At 41.4% G+C, this 13,988-nt stretch overlaps 2 protein-coding genes across 3 annotated transcripts in view; one reads left to right on the top strand and one right to left on the bottom strand.

Moving 5' to 3' along the window:
• Positions 1 to 4,604: 4,604 nt before the first annotated feature.
• On the top strand, positions 4,605 to 7,264 carry LOC130186029 (proteinase-activated receptor 3). The gene is made up of 2 exons (XM_056402722.1): positions 4,605 to 5,073; positions 5,704 to 7,264. The coding sequence occupies exons 1-2, from the start codon at positions 5,007 to 5,009 to the stop codon at positions 6,750 to 6,752; spliced, it is 1,116 nt and encodes a 371-aa protein (XP_056258697.1). The 5' UTR covers positions 4,605 to 5,006; the 3' UTR covers positions 6,753 to 7,264.
• Positions 7,265 to 10,080: 2,816 nt separating this feature from the next.
• The window catches only part of LOC130186639 (synaptic vesicle glycoprotein 2C-like), a 36,676-nt gene continuing 32,768 nt past the window's right edge, over positions 10,081 to 13,988 (bottom strand). For both annotated transcript variants that reach the window (XM_056403861.1, XM_056403862.1), the window contains exon 13: positions 10,081 to 13,796. In XM_056403861.1, the coding sequence (XP_056259836.1) occupies positions 13,613 to 13,796 (184 nt within the window). In that variant the 3' untranslated portion in view covers positions 10,081 to 13,612. The remainder of the gene's footprint in view (positions 13,797 to 13,988) is intronic.

The following is a 13,988-nucleotide window of genomic DNA, read 5'->3' on the forward strand; positions in this document are numbered from 1 at the left end:
TGTCCTGGTTGTCATGTCACGTCCTGCACCTTATGTTTTCTGTTTTCTTCAAGTTTATTTTTCACTTCCTGTTTTATTTTGGTTTGTCTAACCTTTCCCTCTCATTCTAGATTTACACTTCTTGCCACTGTGTTTTTCCCGCTCCTGTGATTGTCAACCCCGCCCCCTAACGTGTTGCACCTGTGGCCACTTGTCTCCGCCCTCCCTCCTCATGTATTTATTCTGTGTGCTCCGTCTCCTGTGCCAGTTCGTCTTCGTTCCCATAAACAATCGTTCCAGTTTCCTCTCTGACCTTGTGTTTAGCCTCAACCCTTTGGTTTGTTTCCCGTACCTGCTCGGCTACCTGTGTACTTTGTATTAAAGAACCTGCCTCTGATCTCTGTAAGAGTCGTGCACTTCGAGCCCCGGTGATACCGCTGTTACCAGTAGAGTCAGAGTTTGCGTGCTCTCTGAAGAAAAGGAGGAGGTGGCTACTGTGATTTCAATGTGAGATATGATTCTGATGGGATGATCTGGTGTTGTCACAACCGTTCTCTGCTCATATGTAACATGCAAGCTACCCCTGGTTTAAACTGGACACACACATATCATTTACACATTCACTTGAGTGATAAAACCAAAGCCTCTTGTGTAAGATCTCTGTCACTGGGAGAAGCCAGAGTGTTAGCAGAGCTGAGAGGTCAAGCTTCTTATGTACTGAAGGGCCAATGGTGGCATTCACTCTGTGTTTTAGAGAAGAGCTAATAAAAAAAGTCTTTTCATATCTTGTATTGAGCGAAGTACAACATCAAGTCCAACTCTTCTTCCAACTTCCTAAACAAGTCATCATCACTCTCAAATAAACTTCATAACAAAGCAGAATAGATGCCACTTAGTGTGTTGCTCCTGTCACACCATGACAAACGAATCATTTTTAATCTTTGAGCCAAATCTAAATATTATGTGGCCGGAGAAACGACTGCAGTGTCCTTGTGCCTGCGGGATGTGCACACTGCCACTGTGTGTGACACCTTCACTATATTACCTTTATAAGGTAATGATATGGATAGTGGAATTATTTAAGCGTCTCATTGGGCGACTCTTTGTCTCTTCGTGCTTACATTTAAAATGTCAAAACAGTAACATCGCTACATAAATTATTTATATGAATCTCTTCATTATATAATATTGGATTGTTTGGATTGTGTGAACCTGGAAAACGTCCAGTAACTGTGGCTGCTGTCACCACTCCTTCCTCTCTGTTCGGTCTAATTTGAGTTGTCCTTTGTTCTCTTCAGGTTCATTTCCTTTCAGGAAGTGACTTGGTAAAGTGATGGTGATGATCAGACATAGGAAGTACATCAGTCATCGGGGCTGTTGGGTTGGCAGCGTTTGAAAGCTGGTTGTCTCACTGTGTTTGGCTTTTTATTTCTTCTTTTTCTTACCCCAACATGTGTGACTTCTTTTCCTAAACCTTGAACCAAGTCATGACGCCATGAAGTGAAGGTGGTGGAGTAAAAAGCAGATTATATCTCTGTAAAATATTGCAGTAGAAGTATAAAAAAAACCCCCATCTCTCTGCAAGTAAAGTGGTTGAGTACCGAGAACACAGCCAGTCATACTCACTGCAGACAGATACTTATCATTCAGACTGCTCAGGTCCCACGCACACTCAGTCATATCAACATATGGAAAGCAGCTGGTCTGGACGGGTTTCTCAGAGACGCTGCTGCTGAGTGTTCCCAAAAATGTTCAATCTGTCCCTGGCACAGTGAATTGTTCCCACGTCTAAAATCTTCCAACATGATTCCAGTCCTGAAGCAGACAGTCATAACCCGTCTCCATGACTACAGTCCAGATGCTTTAACACCAGTAATCATGACTGGTCCTCAGTATAATCACAGAGCCAACTGATCAACTTCACACTGCACCTATTTGTACATGTACAGAAAAAGCCTACCTAACATTTGTATATGTTATTGTATATAGTATTTCTAATTATCTTATTTATTTTAGATTCTGTTTCTCTATTCTTTTTTTATTTCTCCTCTACTCTCTTGACTGCACAGTGACCCACAACATGAACACAAACATTAAATCTGCAGACGACTCGACAGTGGTGAGGCTGATCCGATCACCCACGTGTCTGAGGATCTCTCGTGGTTAACCAGCAGAAACGCTCTGGTTAAAACTACACAGCAACCACTTTATTTCTAAGATCAGCGTGCCACAACGGCTGCTGGTGTCCCGGTGTGGGGAGGCTCTGCAGAAAATCACCAGCACATCTGCCTGCCCTCGGAGACCATAGCTCTCGTGCTGCATCTTATAAGACTCATCTCATCCGCCCATGACTTCTTTACCCTTCTGCCCTCAGATGAATGAAGTTTCTACCCCAAGGCCACGACCACAATAAACTGTGCACTGAAAAACCGCCTGGCATAGACAAGACAATACTTATCCTCTGCAATAACAATTATGTGCAATACTTCTCTTGTGCAATAGCTCCCCCCCCCCCCCCCGTGCAACATCCTCCTACTTTTTTTACATGGTTTTTGTGGGGGAGTTGTTTTTTTGGCGTATAGTTATAAAAAAAATCGTTCTTATTCCGTTTTTTTTAACTTATTCTTGTATTTATATTTATGCTTCGTATTTTTAAGGTGCATTTCGTCGGACAAACCAGGTACAATGACAATAATGACATTTTTCCGTTGTAGATAAGATCACATTGACGAATTCTCATTTTTAAACCATTCTTTTTTTTGTGAAGTCACTGTAAAAGTCATGTCATTCATTCTGCTTTATGATTCATTTCCTGTCATGACATGAATCATTAAACTATTTTATTAAACCAGAACTGTTGAAGTCTGAAGGTAAAAACCAAATAAAGCTGATTTCAGTGGAAACCTTTGTCAGAGAGGGAGAAGAAATGTTTTTATTTATTATCCTGAGTTTTTTGTTGTTTTTCCCACAGCTCACACTTCCTGTCAGTCCTGTCCAAAGACACAGTTTGCACTCAAACTTCAAAGAAGCACAAAACCACAGTGACACAGCCCAGTGATGACGAGCTGTTTCTGCTACTTATGGTCACTCTTCCTTCCACTTTCTCATCCTTTATCTTTCATTTCGCCGTACAGGAAAATGACTGCTCCTCAAGTTCAAACAAATGGGAAAATTTCTACAGAGTGGACAAATTATATCCATTGATCTTAATATATGCTATATATTTGGTATTATACCAAAAATGTCACAAACTTTTCATTTGATTGAGCAGGAAAGTGATTACTTGTCATACGAACATAAAAACATTTAGTGAGTATTTTTCCAATATATTGACTTTATAAATCTAAGCTCACAAATGAACTTAGTTTTTATGGCATTTTAACAGTTATACACAATAATATTCTGTCACTGATGGACTGTTGTTTACAGTGTACCAGCAATGACCCACATTAAATGCATGAATCTACATTCATGAAATGTACAATAAGTGAAAAACAATCCTATAATAAAGATGAATATCGCCCTCTGGTGGGAAAAGCTGGTTTTCTTTCTAACATTTTCTATTACTTTCCCAGTTTCAACATAAAGTGCTTTTCACAAACCAGTAAAAAGCACATTTATAGTTTTAATAGTTTCTAATTAACCTGTTTTTTTTTCAGGTTTCTGTTTTAGAGACATAAGAAACAGAAAGGGGAATTCTGGGATATGACGACTACAGGAAACTGATGTTATCTGCAGACGTTGAGGTCTTTGTGAGGGTTGAGCAGAGGGGAAGGATGTGCATCGTGCTTCCTATGTAAAAGACCTTACATAGTCATTTCTGTGTATTTCACAGTGAATTGGTTTCATGTTTGTTTTTGTGCCTGTTCATGAATCAGTCTAGTAAATATTCTAAATATGTATTGGAAAAATTATATTGGTAACAATGAATTTGTGTTAACTCTCTTTGACCTTTTCTGTATCTTACAGTAAAGATAAGGTGTCAGACTTTCTGCTGCCTGAAAACAACATGTTTATTTGTTGTCTGTGACCTCGAAATAGATGCTGCGATCTGTGACGTCACAGGCAGGAAATAGATAGCGCACATCTGGATCTTCATCTATGTGAATCGGAGGTCAGCACAGATGGTGGTTTCTTGACTAAGACGAAAACAAGACGCAGGTCACATCTGTGATCAGCTGGATGTTAGATAAATAAATAAATAATAGAAATATCCAGAGGCAGGAAGAGGCAAGTACAAATATTGAAATAGTGTCCTGAAGACAACATTTAGCTTTTATGTCACTTAGTGCGTACGTCTTAACTTTTCTGCGAACTTTCTAAAAGGTTAAAGGGTTAAAATAGGACAACCATCTGGTAAAATATCTCCATGTAAAAAAAAAAAAAATTACTTAGAATATTAAAATAGATAGAGGAAGTGAAGAGAAAAGAAACTGCTTGTGTTGAGACAAGCTTATCACTTGACACAGACATTTCCTCGCTCACCCAGTGGCCCCTTTCCGTTTATTACCTCGTCCCACGTCCCTCTGGGGATCACAGAGCTGGGACACAGATTCCTGATGGGCCTTGTAGTAAATACTGTGTGTGAGGCTGAATCATGAGAATATGGACATTTCAGGGGGCGAATATTTCAGTCCGCTGAAAGGAGGAATTTAAGAAGAAAAGTAGAAAAAAAAAAGGTATAGTGTGAATAGTTTATGGCAGACATACATGAACAAAAAGAATGTGGTTCAGCGCTGTCACCTTTGTATCTCATAAAAACAGAGACCCAAGTGTGGGGGCGTTTACTTCCCTGGTGCATGTTAAAACAAGAACCAAAGGAAACCCACATTTCTGTTCACCCTGCTGAAGATGTCAGTTGTCTGTTTTTTCCACACTCACCCGGCTGCATGAGGGGGGAGGTGTTTGTGACTGAAATACTCCCACAGAGCGGCTGCAGACGGAGGTGACGCTGAGCAGCGCTGAGATGTGGAGCTGAGAAACACCGGAGAGGAGCCGAGCTCAGAGCCGTTCAACCGACAGAAAAGATGGGGAAACTAAATCTCTTTTTTCTCCTTTTGGTTCTCGGTGTAAGTGGCGCACTTCAGGAGGAAGGTAAGAGATGCTCATTAAAGTTTAGTTTGAGATGTGATTATATTTCTTTAATAATATTTTCATATCATCTATGTATCATATCAGATCTTCTGTGTTTGGGTTGATTTGTTCACTGATGTCTTCATCACTTACCTTAAAGGCGAGCTATGACTTGTAGAGTAGTTTCACACTCACTCACTCACTGTAACACCAACTTTCACATCATGGCTTGTGTAATATCATTATGATTCAAAATGGTTCTTTATCAGGATTAGAGCTGAAACAATTCAATTCATTGATTAAACAAACCATTAAAATTAGCAGAAAAAACTGTTTTGACAAGTTATTAATTATTTCCCTTTTTTGAATTCAGTATTAAATTAAATCTTTGGGTTTTGGATTCTTGCTCAGACAAAACACGTCTTTTGAAGGTGTTTCCTTGTTCTTCGGGGAGTGTTATTTCACTTATTCTGACATTAACTGAAGGATTCATCTCAGTTTAATCTGTTAGTTTGTGCCCTAATCTTCGTCTGATGTCTCGATTTTCAGGATATTGTTTATTGATGATGACAGTTGAATTTTGTTTTGATGAAATGTGTTTAAATACAATGAATATCATAACTATCATGAACTTTTGTGTTTTCATTGCAGATAATAACAGGAAAAGACCTGCGGATGTCTTTCCTGTGCCCAGAGTATTTAAAGGGGATCCAGTCTATCCGACATTCTCCTCGAATGGGACTCAAGCTCCCAATTCATCTCATTACCGTCCAGAACTGCGGTTACTAAGCAACGGCACAGCAGAGTACCTCGACGGCCCTCTCAGCACCCGGGTCATCCCCATTATTTATATTTTGGTGGTTACTGTCGGGGTCCCGGCCAACCTTGCCATCTTGTGCTCGCTGGCCTCTAAAATTAGGAAAGTGTCCTCTGCCATCCTGTACTGCAGCCTGGCTGTCTCCGACCTCTTCCTCCTCTTCTCCCTCTTCTTCAAGGCTCACTACCATCTCCATGGAAACCACTGGGTTCTCGGAGAGGCTGCCTGTCGAGTGGTCACGGCCTGTTTCTATGGCAACCTCTACTGCTCGGCCCAGACGCTGGCCTGCATCAGCATCAAGCGCTACCTGGCTGTAGTGCACCCGTTCATGTACAAAACGCTCCCCAAGAGGATGTGCACCGCCTGGGTGACTCTGGCCCTGTGGTTGGTGTTCGGAGCCGCCATCGTCCCCGAGCTCCTCATCCAGCAGAGCTATAGGCTCCAGGGGCAGGAGCGCATCACCTGCCATGACGTACTGCCTCTGGACCATGACTCCCATATGTTCCTGCTCTACTACAACCTGATCCTGACCCTCTTCGGCCTCCTGGTGCCGCTGGTGGTCACTGTTGTGTGCTACGCCCGAATCATCTGCGAGCTCAACCAATCCCACCTCGACTGGGCGATGTACATCAAGGCGAGCTCGCTGGTGTTCGTGATCTTCCTGGTGTGTTTTCTCCCCGCCGGGATCCTACACTTCCTCCATTACGTGCAGCTGTTCGTGGACGGAACAGAGAGTTTGTACATGTACTTTAAGGTGGCGGTGTGTTTGTGCTGCCTCCACTCCTGCCTGGACCCTTTCCTCTTTCTCCTCATGTCCAAGTCTGCAGGCTCCAGGAAATACCTGAGGGGCTTTAAGGGCATATCCCTCAGCTTATCCGTCTAAGAGAGACCCGCTGTACATGTTACCAAGACCTGGCTTTGATTTATATTTTGTAGCTGATGAGGAAGGCAGATGTTCTCTGTGGCTGGAATCCAAAGAGAAAGAAAAAGGATCTGTGTTGTATTTATACTGTAGTAAACAAGCAATGTTTTTCCTGTAAATAGAATTATTGTTTTTAATACAGAAAATATAGTTTTTTCATGTGTGAGTCTGTCTGTGACAGAGATAGAAGCGAGAATTATAAATACGTGTATATATGAAAGATATGATGTATTAATTTTAAAGTAACAGACATGAGAGTTCATGGTTTAAAGGAGCTATTTGAAGTTTTGCTATTGCTGCATAGCCAACATTAGCATTAGCAGCAGTTTACTTACCAGGGGTGTTTATGCTTGAAATCTATAGCTGGCCAAAAGCCATGTGAAACAGTCAGAAAATGAGCAGCATAGCAGATGTGTTTATTCCTGTAATCATGTATGGAGCCATGATGTCTGTACATTAAAATGTAAACTTGATTTTGTATCTTTGTATTATTTATTAAGATGTTTTATATTGTTTTAGATATCGCTGAAGCCAAATTCATTTGAATCCCTGTTCCTACTGCCAAGCTATATGTACATTTTCTACAACGTAGAGCTTCACTATATAGAATAGCTGTAGATCTAATCTTTGTTTATCTTACGGTTTGAACAACTCAGGAAGATAATTACCCGCCCCCCCCAATTACGCCTTCCTCATAGTTAGCATTTCCTGCACAGCATGTGACAGGTCTGTGGCTGACATAACACCCCCACCCCCACTCACTGTATTACTGTACTATATTAGGTACATGCAACAAAGGAATCCGGTAGTTCCTCCCTCTGCTCTCACACAGCCTCAGCTCATCATGCCATTAATTCCACGAGATGTGGTAAGCTTTACTTTGTAATTCTGCCCACAGTCAGCAACAACACTCAGAGAGGCTGTGGGAGTCAGACCATGATTGACTGGTATTAAGGGCCCAATGTGTGTCAAGAAAAAAGTCCCCACACCATTAAACCACCACCACCGACCTCGACTGTTGACGCAAAGTAGGTCGGGTCCATTTCTGAGTATTGTATTATAGTATTAGATGAATTCTAATGAACTTTCGCTCTGACATTCATGGTCCCTAGATGAGGAACCCTACTGACTTTAGCGATGCCCTGACATTTTCTCTTGCACCACCATGAGGGTCGACATTTGTAGTTTTGAGTGAAATGTCTCAACAGCTACTGGATGGATTGTCATTAAGTTTTGCACAGACATTCATGTTCCCCTCAGGATGAATTGTGATAACTTTGGTGATCCCCTCACTTCTCACCTGACGGCATCATCAAGTCAAAACGTTTAGCATTCAGCACAGCCTCACAGAGCTGAGAATGTGTCTGTAGACTCTTAGTTAACTGAGAAAAGAATCTGTTACCCTGAGGTGCTGTGATTACTCAATCTTTTCATGGGTTGGGGCCTGGGAAAAACACTTTTCTCAGAACTAGTTGTGTCAAGATTGGGTTTGGTCTGAAACCAAAAGCACATGTTGGCCAACAGTAGATTCCAACAGTTCAGGGCGGTTGCTTTGAATGCTTGAGCTGTCTAACTCCATACTACTTAATATTTATGACAACAGAGGCTCCAAGTATCTCAGAGACCCTTTGTAGGTTTTGGGTAATTAATGCCACCAGACTGGAGCCGGTCTGGCTGAGTTGTACTTGCAAAGATTTAAAAGGAGCTATTTGTAAGTTTTGCTATTGCTACATAGCTAACATTAGCATCAACAGCTGTTTACTTACCAGTCTTGCCCTGAGCTTCAGCCATTCTTGCTTTTACAAGACAAGAGGTTGTAATACATCCCCTGAGCAGCGCTGCTTCTTCAGGGCAGCCTAGATGCTACAGTGAGTCGGTATCGGAAAGTGACAAGGCGAGCCGCCCGGACTGGGGCTAGCTGGTTAGCATGCTAACTTCAGAATGAGAAAAGAAGTGATAGAAATAGGAGCAAAACAAATGGGTTGCTTTCCACCTCTGGATACAGCTCTCAGTGAGTAAAGGAATGAAGTTTGATGCTGAACTCATGTTTCTTCTAGACTGGTAAGTAAACAGCTGTTGCTAATGTTAGCCATGTAGCAATAGCAGAACTTGCATATAGCTCCTGCATGTACCTACCTACCTCCAATGTTGGTTCTCTTGGTGTGATCTGATGACAATATAGATTATCTATTGTGCTGGTTTATTAGTCACTTGGCTGCTCACAGCACGCTGTCCACACCGACACGTCACCTGCTGATCTGTGGGCGATCCTGTGAAAAATTAAGCCCACAGTAGTTTTGTCGTTCTTGTTATTCTCTTTATAACTCAAGTTCCTTTAGACCTTCTAGGTTTAAGCTCTTGTGGTACTGTATATATTTTGTATGCATAGGAAAATACATAAGCAATGCATGCCAGTCATGTTTCTATGACAGGTTCATTTTTTAATTGAATATAAATCTATATAAAAGTTTACTCATTGGATGTTATGTAGTTTGCTGTATCACATGACGATGAAGCGATAATACGAATCTTAATTTCTTTATTTTGTTGGTAAAATTACATATTGTCCTACTTTTTACTTTCTTCAGATGATTGTTTCTGACCAACTTTACTGCTAAAACAAAAGATTTGTTTCAGAATACGTAGCTTTTGAAGGAAGAAACAAGTTTTCCTCTTAAAAATTAACATCCGAATTCATAAACAATAAATCGCCGTTGTTCTTTTGATGTTTTTCATTTTACATCAATGTTTGTAAGTTCATTTTATGTTTTTTCAGGTGATGCACTCTGTGCTACATTTCTTGTATGAAAGGTGCTATACAAATAAAGTTTATTATTATTATTGTTATTATTATCATTAATACACTGAGGGGTTTTAATACTGCTGCCGTACTTGGTATAATACGGCTAGTAACTTGTAGTGGCTAAGTTATCTTATGCGAGTGAACATTATTCACCATTATCCTGTAACTGATCTATTGTTTTGTTTTCATTCGGCCCCTCTGAATGAACATCTAATTCCCCCACGTCCCCCTGTGGTTTAACAAGGATTGTGACCAGCGCTGATATCGCACGATTGAATCTTAATGACTTTTCCTCCCACACAGCTTCAAACAAACACCAACACCCACCAGGAAGCCATCATAAATTTATCAAGATGTTAGTCATAAAATAAGGCTCCATAACAGACAACCTGATCGGGTGAAAGCTGTATAAATGGCGCCATCTGCTGGTGTAAGTTGTTGCAGCCACATCTGGTTACACTGAACACACTGAACAAAAGCCTGACAGCTTTTCAAATGAAATTCTTTATTCAATATGTAGACACCAGAGGAATCCACCTTAACACTGCATTCACTTGAGCCTTTTCTTATCAAAATAAATCATATCAAGGACAGGTAATTGCTTTTACACACACCTCCACATATCGTTCGATAGCAGAGGTTTTCAAATCTGAGAGTCACAATGTTGCTGCTTCAGTGACTTTACGATAACGATTAAATCAAACAGGAAACCTCCCATAAAAGCAGATTTGACCACCCCTGCTACACAACACCTTGTAGAACAGACAGTCATCTCAACCACTGGCATGCCCTTTCACAATGACCTAGAAGTCAACTCGGTATAATGAACACCTGTCCACGACAAATCTGACAACACACGAGAATGATACATTCACCTTTGACCCGGGGGACTCGCACGTCTGCTTCCTCCCGCAGAGGAGCGGCGAAGACACCGAAACAAACAAACAAACAAAAAAAAAGCACACACACAACAGAGGAACTTCAGTAACAAACATGCAGGATTTCTTTTTTTTGGAAACAGTGAGTTTGTTCAGCACAGGTGGTGGTGGCGTTGGGAGGAGGGGGGCGGTACAGACAAGCTGACAGACAAAGCATCGGACATATTCATCAGGAAACCCGAGTAATATCTTCAAAGAGTTGCATTTCAGTCAGAAAAATGAAGCCTTCAAAGGAAATCGCTAAATGTAGGAGAACTCATTTGTTTTTCCAGAGAAGAAGAAATACAATAGAAGCAACAGAACGCCACGTATGTTGACGCTAATTATCATTGGGAAAAGAAAATGAGTGAAACAGTACTGCACTTTTGTGTTAATTGACTTTTTGTTGTACAACTGAACAAACCCAGAGAGAGAAAACATGTCACAGGATTTTACTTTACAAATTACCTAATGCATTTTAACATCGATGCATTGACATTGTAGCAGCAAGTACCATTCATAAGAGGTTTTAAAGGGTCTGTTCACCCAAATAAAAAAAACACATATTTTCTTATTTAGTAATTATCTAGCCATGCAGATAGTTTTAGTTAAATTTGCCCAAAAGTCCCTCTGTAAGGTCTCTGCCTGTGTCTCAGTACAATGGAGATGAATGAAGTTTTGTGTTTGGCGCTCACAGCACTGAAAAATGTAATGTAATAAAAACATAATTGAGGGCGTGGCCGCTTTCAGTGACAGGTGGGTGAGCGTATGCTTGCCACAAACCAGCATGCACCGAAGTCTTGGCTCCTCACACGGCCCCTCCTCCCTTTTTTGGATTAGCCAGGAGGTAGAAGGCGGAGTCAGGCACTGCCAAGATGCCGATGGCGCAGCAGCTCCAAAACCGCTCTTCAGAAACCTGTGGGTGACGTCACAGAAGCTCCGTCCGTCTTTATTTACAGTCTATGGTTGTGATTAGCGTACGTTACCATGGTAACACAAAAAAGAAAGATTATGAATACGGTAAACATTAGACCTGCTAAACATCAGCATGTTAGCATGGTCATTGTGAGCACGCTAGCATAGTGATGTTAGCATTTAGCATTAAGTTTAGAGCTGTAGAAACTAATTTTTATTCACTTCCATTGTTTTAAAAGGCCAAAAACTCAGCGCCAAAACTCCAAAACTACCTGCATGACTGGTAAATATGTCTTTATGAAATTTGGGTGAACTGACCCTTTACGCATGGCTTTTAATTTCGCTTCGTCATGTGGTTCAGATCCTCCAAAGATCCCAGTTTCCTGGTATAGAAAAGAACATTGAAAGAAGAAAAACTTCGGCTTTCTACACATGAGATGCTGACTGTGTTTAAGACACGTATTCCTGGACACACACACACTCAGACACAGACAGACACACACACACACACACACACACACACACACACACAGACACACACACACACACACACACAGACACACACACACACACACACAGACACACACACACACACACACACACACACACACACACACACACACACACACACACACACACACACACACAGCAGTATCAAGAGATGAAGAGACCAAAAAAAGCAGGGCAGAGCAGCAAAGCTTCCAGCGAGGTTTGGAAGGAGAGACGAGCTCAATGGAGAGAGAGGCACGACATTTGAGAAAGGCCTTTGAGTTTTGGAGGGAGCAGCAGCAAGGCAGGAAGAGATAAACAGAGAGGACAGGAGGACAAGGCGGGTCGAGAGACACCATGACAGTGAGACAGATAGAGAGGAGGGAGGGGGAGGAAAAAAAGAAAAACACAAGGAGAAGAGCAGATTTTTTTTCTTATAACAGCAGAGGTTTCCTACAGTATAAATTCTTCTTGACAGATCAGATTACGACTGAGAGCAAAGCCCTTCATGGTGAGCTCGGCGCCACGAGACGAACACAACACAGACACGAGAGAGGGAGAGAGGAAGCATTCAGACAAAAGGTTTCCAATCTCAAAAGTCTCTTACTGTAAAAAGCAGAAAATGTAAACTTCTTTTCACTTAAGAAATGTAGCTGCTGAAGTTGCCGGTTTTTGACTAAACTACTTTATCGTTATTGATCTTTTTTCTTTTCTGTTTTTTTTTTCTCTATGGCCTTGTCATTCTTGCAAAGTGCGGCAAAAGGCTTGAACATCATCAAACATCAGTGGGATATTGATCGCAGGTTCAGAAACTGGTGAAGCAATAAATAACAAAGAAAAAAAAAAAAAAAATCACAAATACTCAGCTGCTACAAAATGACTCGTGCTTCTTGTTGAATTATATACAGTTATTCACTTTCTTGCTGAGCGCTGCTGATACCACCCTCATGAAGTTAGAGCCAGCAGCCGGTTAGCTTAGCTTAGCATAAAGACTGAAAGCAGAGGGAAACAGCTAGCCTGGCTCTGTCCAAAGAGAACCAAATCCACTTACCAGCACCTGCAAAGCCAACGTGTAATATGTTGTTTGTTTAATTTGCACAGAAAAAGTGTAAAAAAAACATGTCATGGTTTTAATCAGCCACATTACCCCCCCCACCCACCCCCCCACACACATCTGAGAGAGGCTGAGCAGGGTTTTGAAAAGGGGGATGTTGTTGGAAGTCCAAGCCTTTTGCAGCTTTGACACATGCGTTTGTGGGTTGCATGTGTGAAACCGCCCATGGAAGATAATGAGCTGCTGATATACAGAGTTTTTTTAACCACTAATAACTCTAGCTTGTGTCCTCAGAGTAACAAGAACACCCGGGGGCTGTGGTAAACAGATTTCCAGATTTTTTTAAACCTTTGATTGTTGTCTTCAAACTCTTTATATCCGCAGCTCTCTGCAAAGTTAAACTGCATTTCATTCTCCTAATTTACCAGGTATTTTACTCAGAAACAACAGAATAACAATCAGTGTCCTGTATTTGAGTTTGTGGACATGCTGACATTATTTGTCAAATAATAAACACAAGAATGATCACAGCTACGCGACGTGTTAGTGATATTCAAATAAACCGTACTGTCGCCCGCGAACGAATTATTCAGTAAAACTGAGTAAATACCTGGTAAACAACATAACTGCTCTGTGTTGAGGTTTACATGAGGACATTGGCACGAGTGTCTGGCAGTCGGAGCCCCACCAGGCCGCCGCCAACCAGCACGGACGATGCCAGCAGGATGGGGATAGCCTTGGTGATGCCAACCAGCGAGCCAAAGATCAGGTTGCCCAGCACGGCTGCCAGCTTACACATGGCGTTACAGAAGCCAAATCCTGTGCCCCTGAAAACAAGGAGACAAGGACGAAGATGTAGAGGAGAGGGTCAGATATGTGCTTTATGTTTGTGTCATTCCATCTCTGGAAAACTTGAAGTAGCAACTGCACTGTATTTTATTCTGAAAAAGTTTCTCATGGAAGAATATAGATTTTATTTTAAGAGTGTCTGAAGAACTTTTAATGGCCGATCCAAATTC

This window comes from Seriola aureovittata, chromosome 18 (assembly GCF_021018895.1).
Source record: "Seriola aureovittata isolate HTS-2021-v1 ecotype China chromosome 18, ASM2101889v1, whole genome shotgun sequence".
NCBI lineage: Eukaryota > Metazoa > Chordata > Actinopteri > Carangiformes > Carangidae > Seriola > Seriola aureovittata.

Bases quoted from the DNA above. Each gene is read 5' to 3' on its own strand.
- LOC130186029 (XM_056402722.1), top strand. From the start codon at position 5,007: ATGGGGAAACTAAATCTCTTTTTTCTCCTTTTGGTTCTCGGTGTAAGT. The intron at 5,074-5,703 runs GTAAGAGATGCT...TTTTCATTGCAG, and splicing joins TGGCGCACTTCAGGAGGAAG to ATAATAACAGGAAAAGACCT.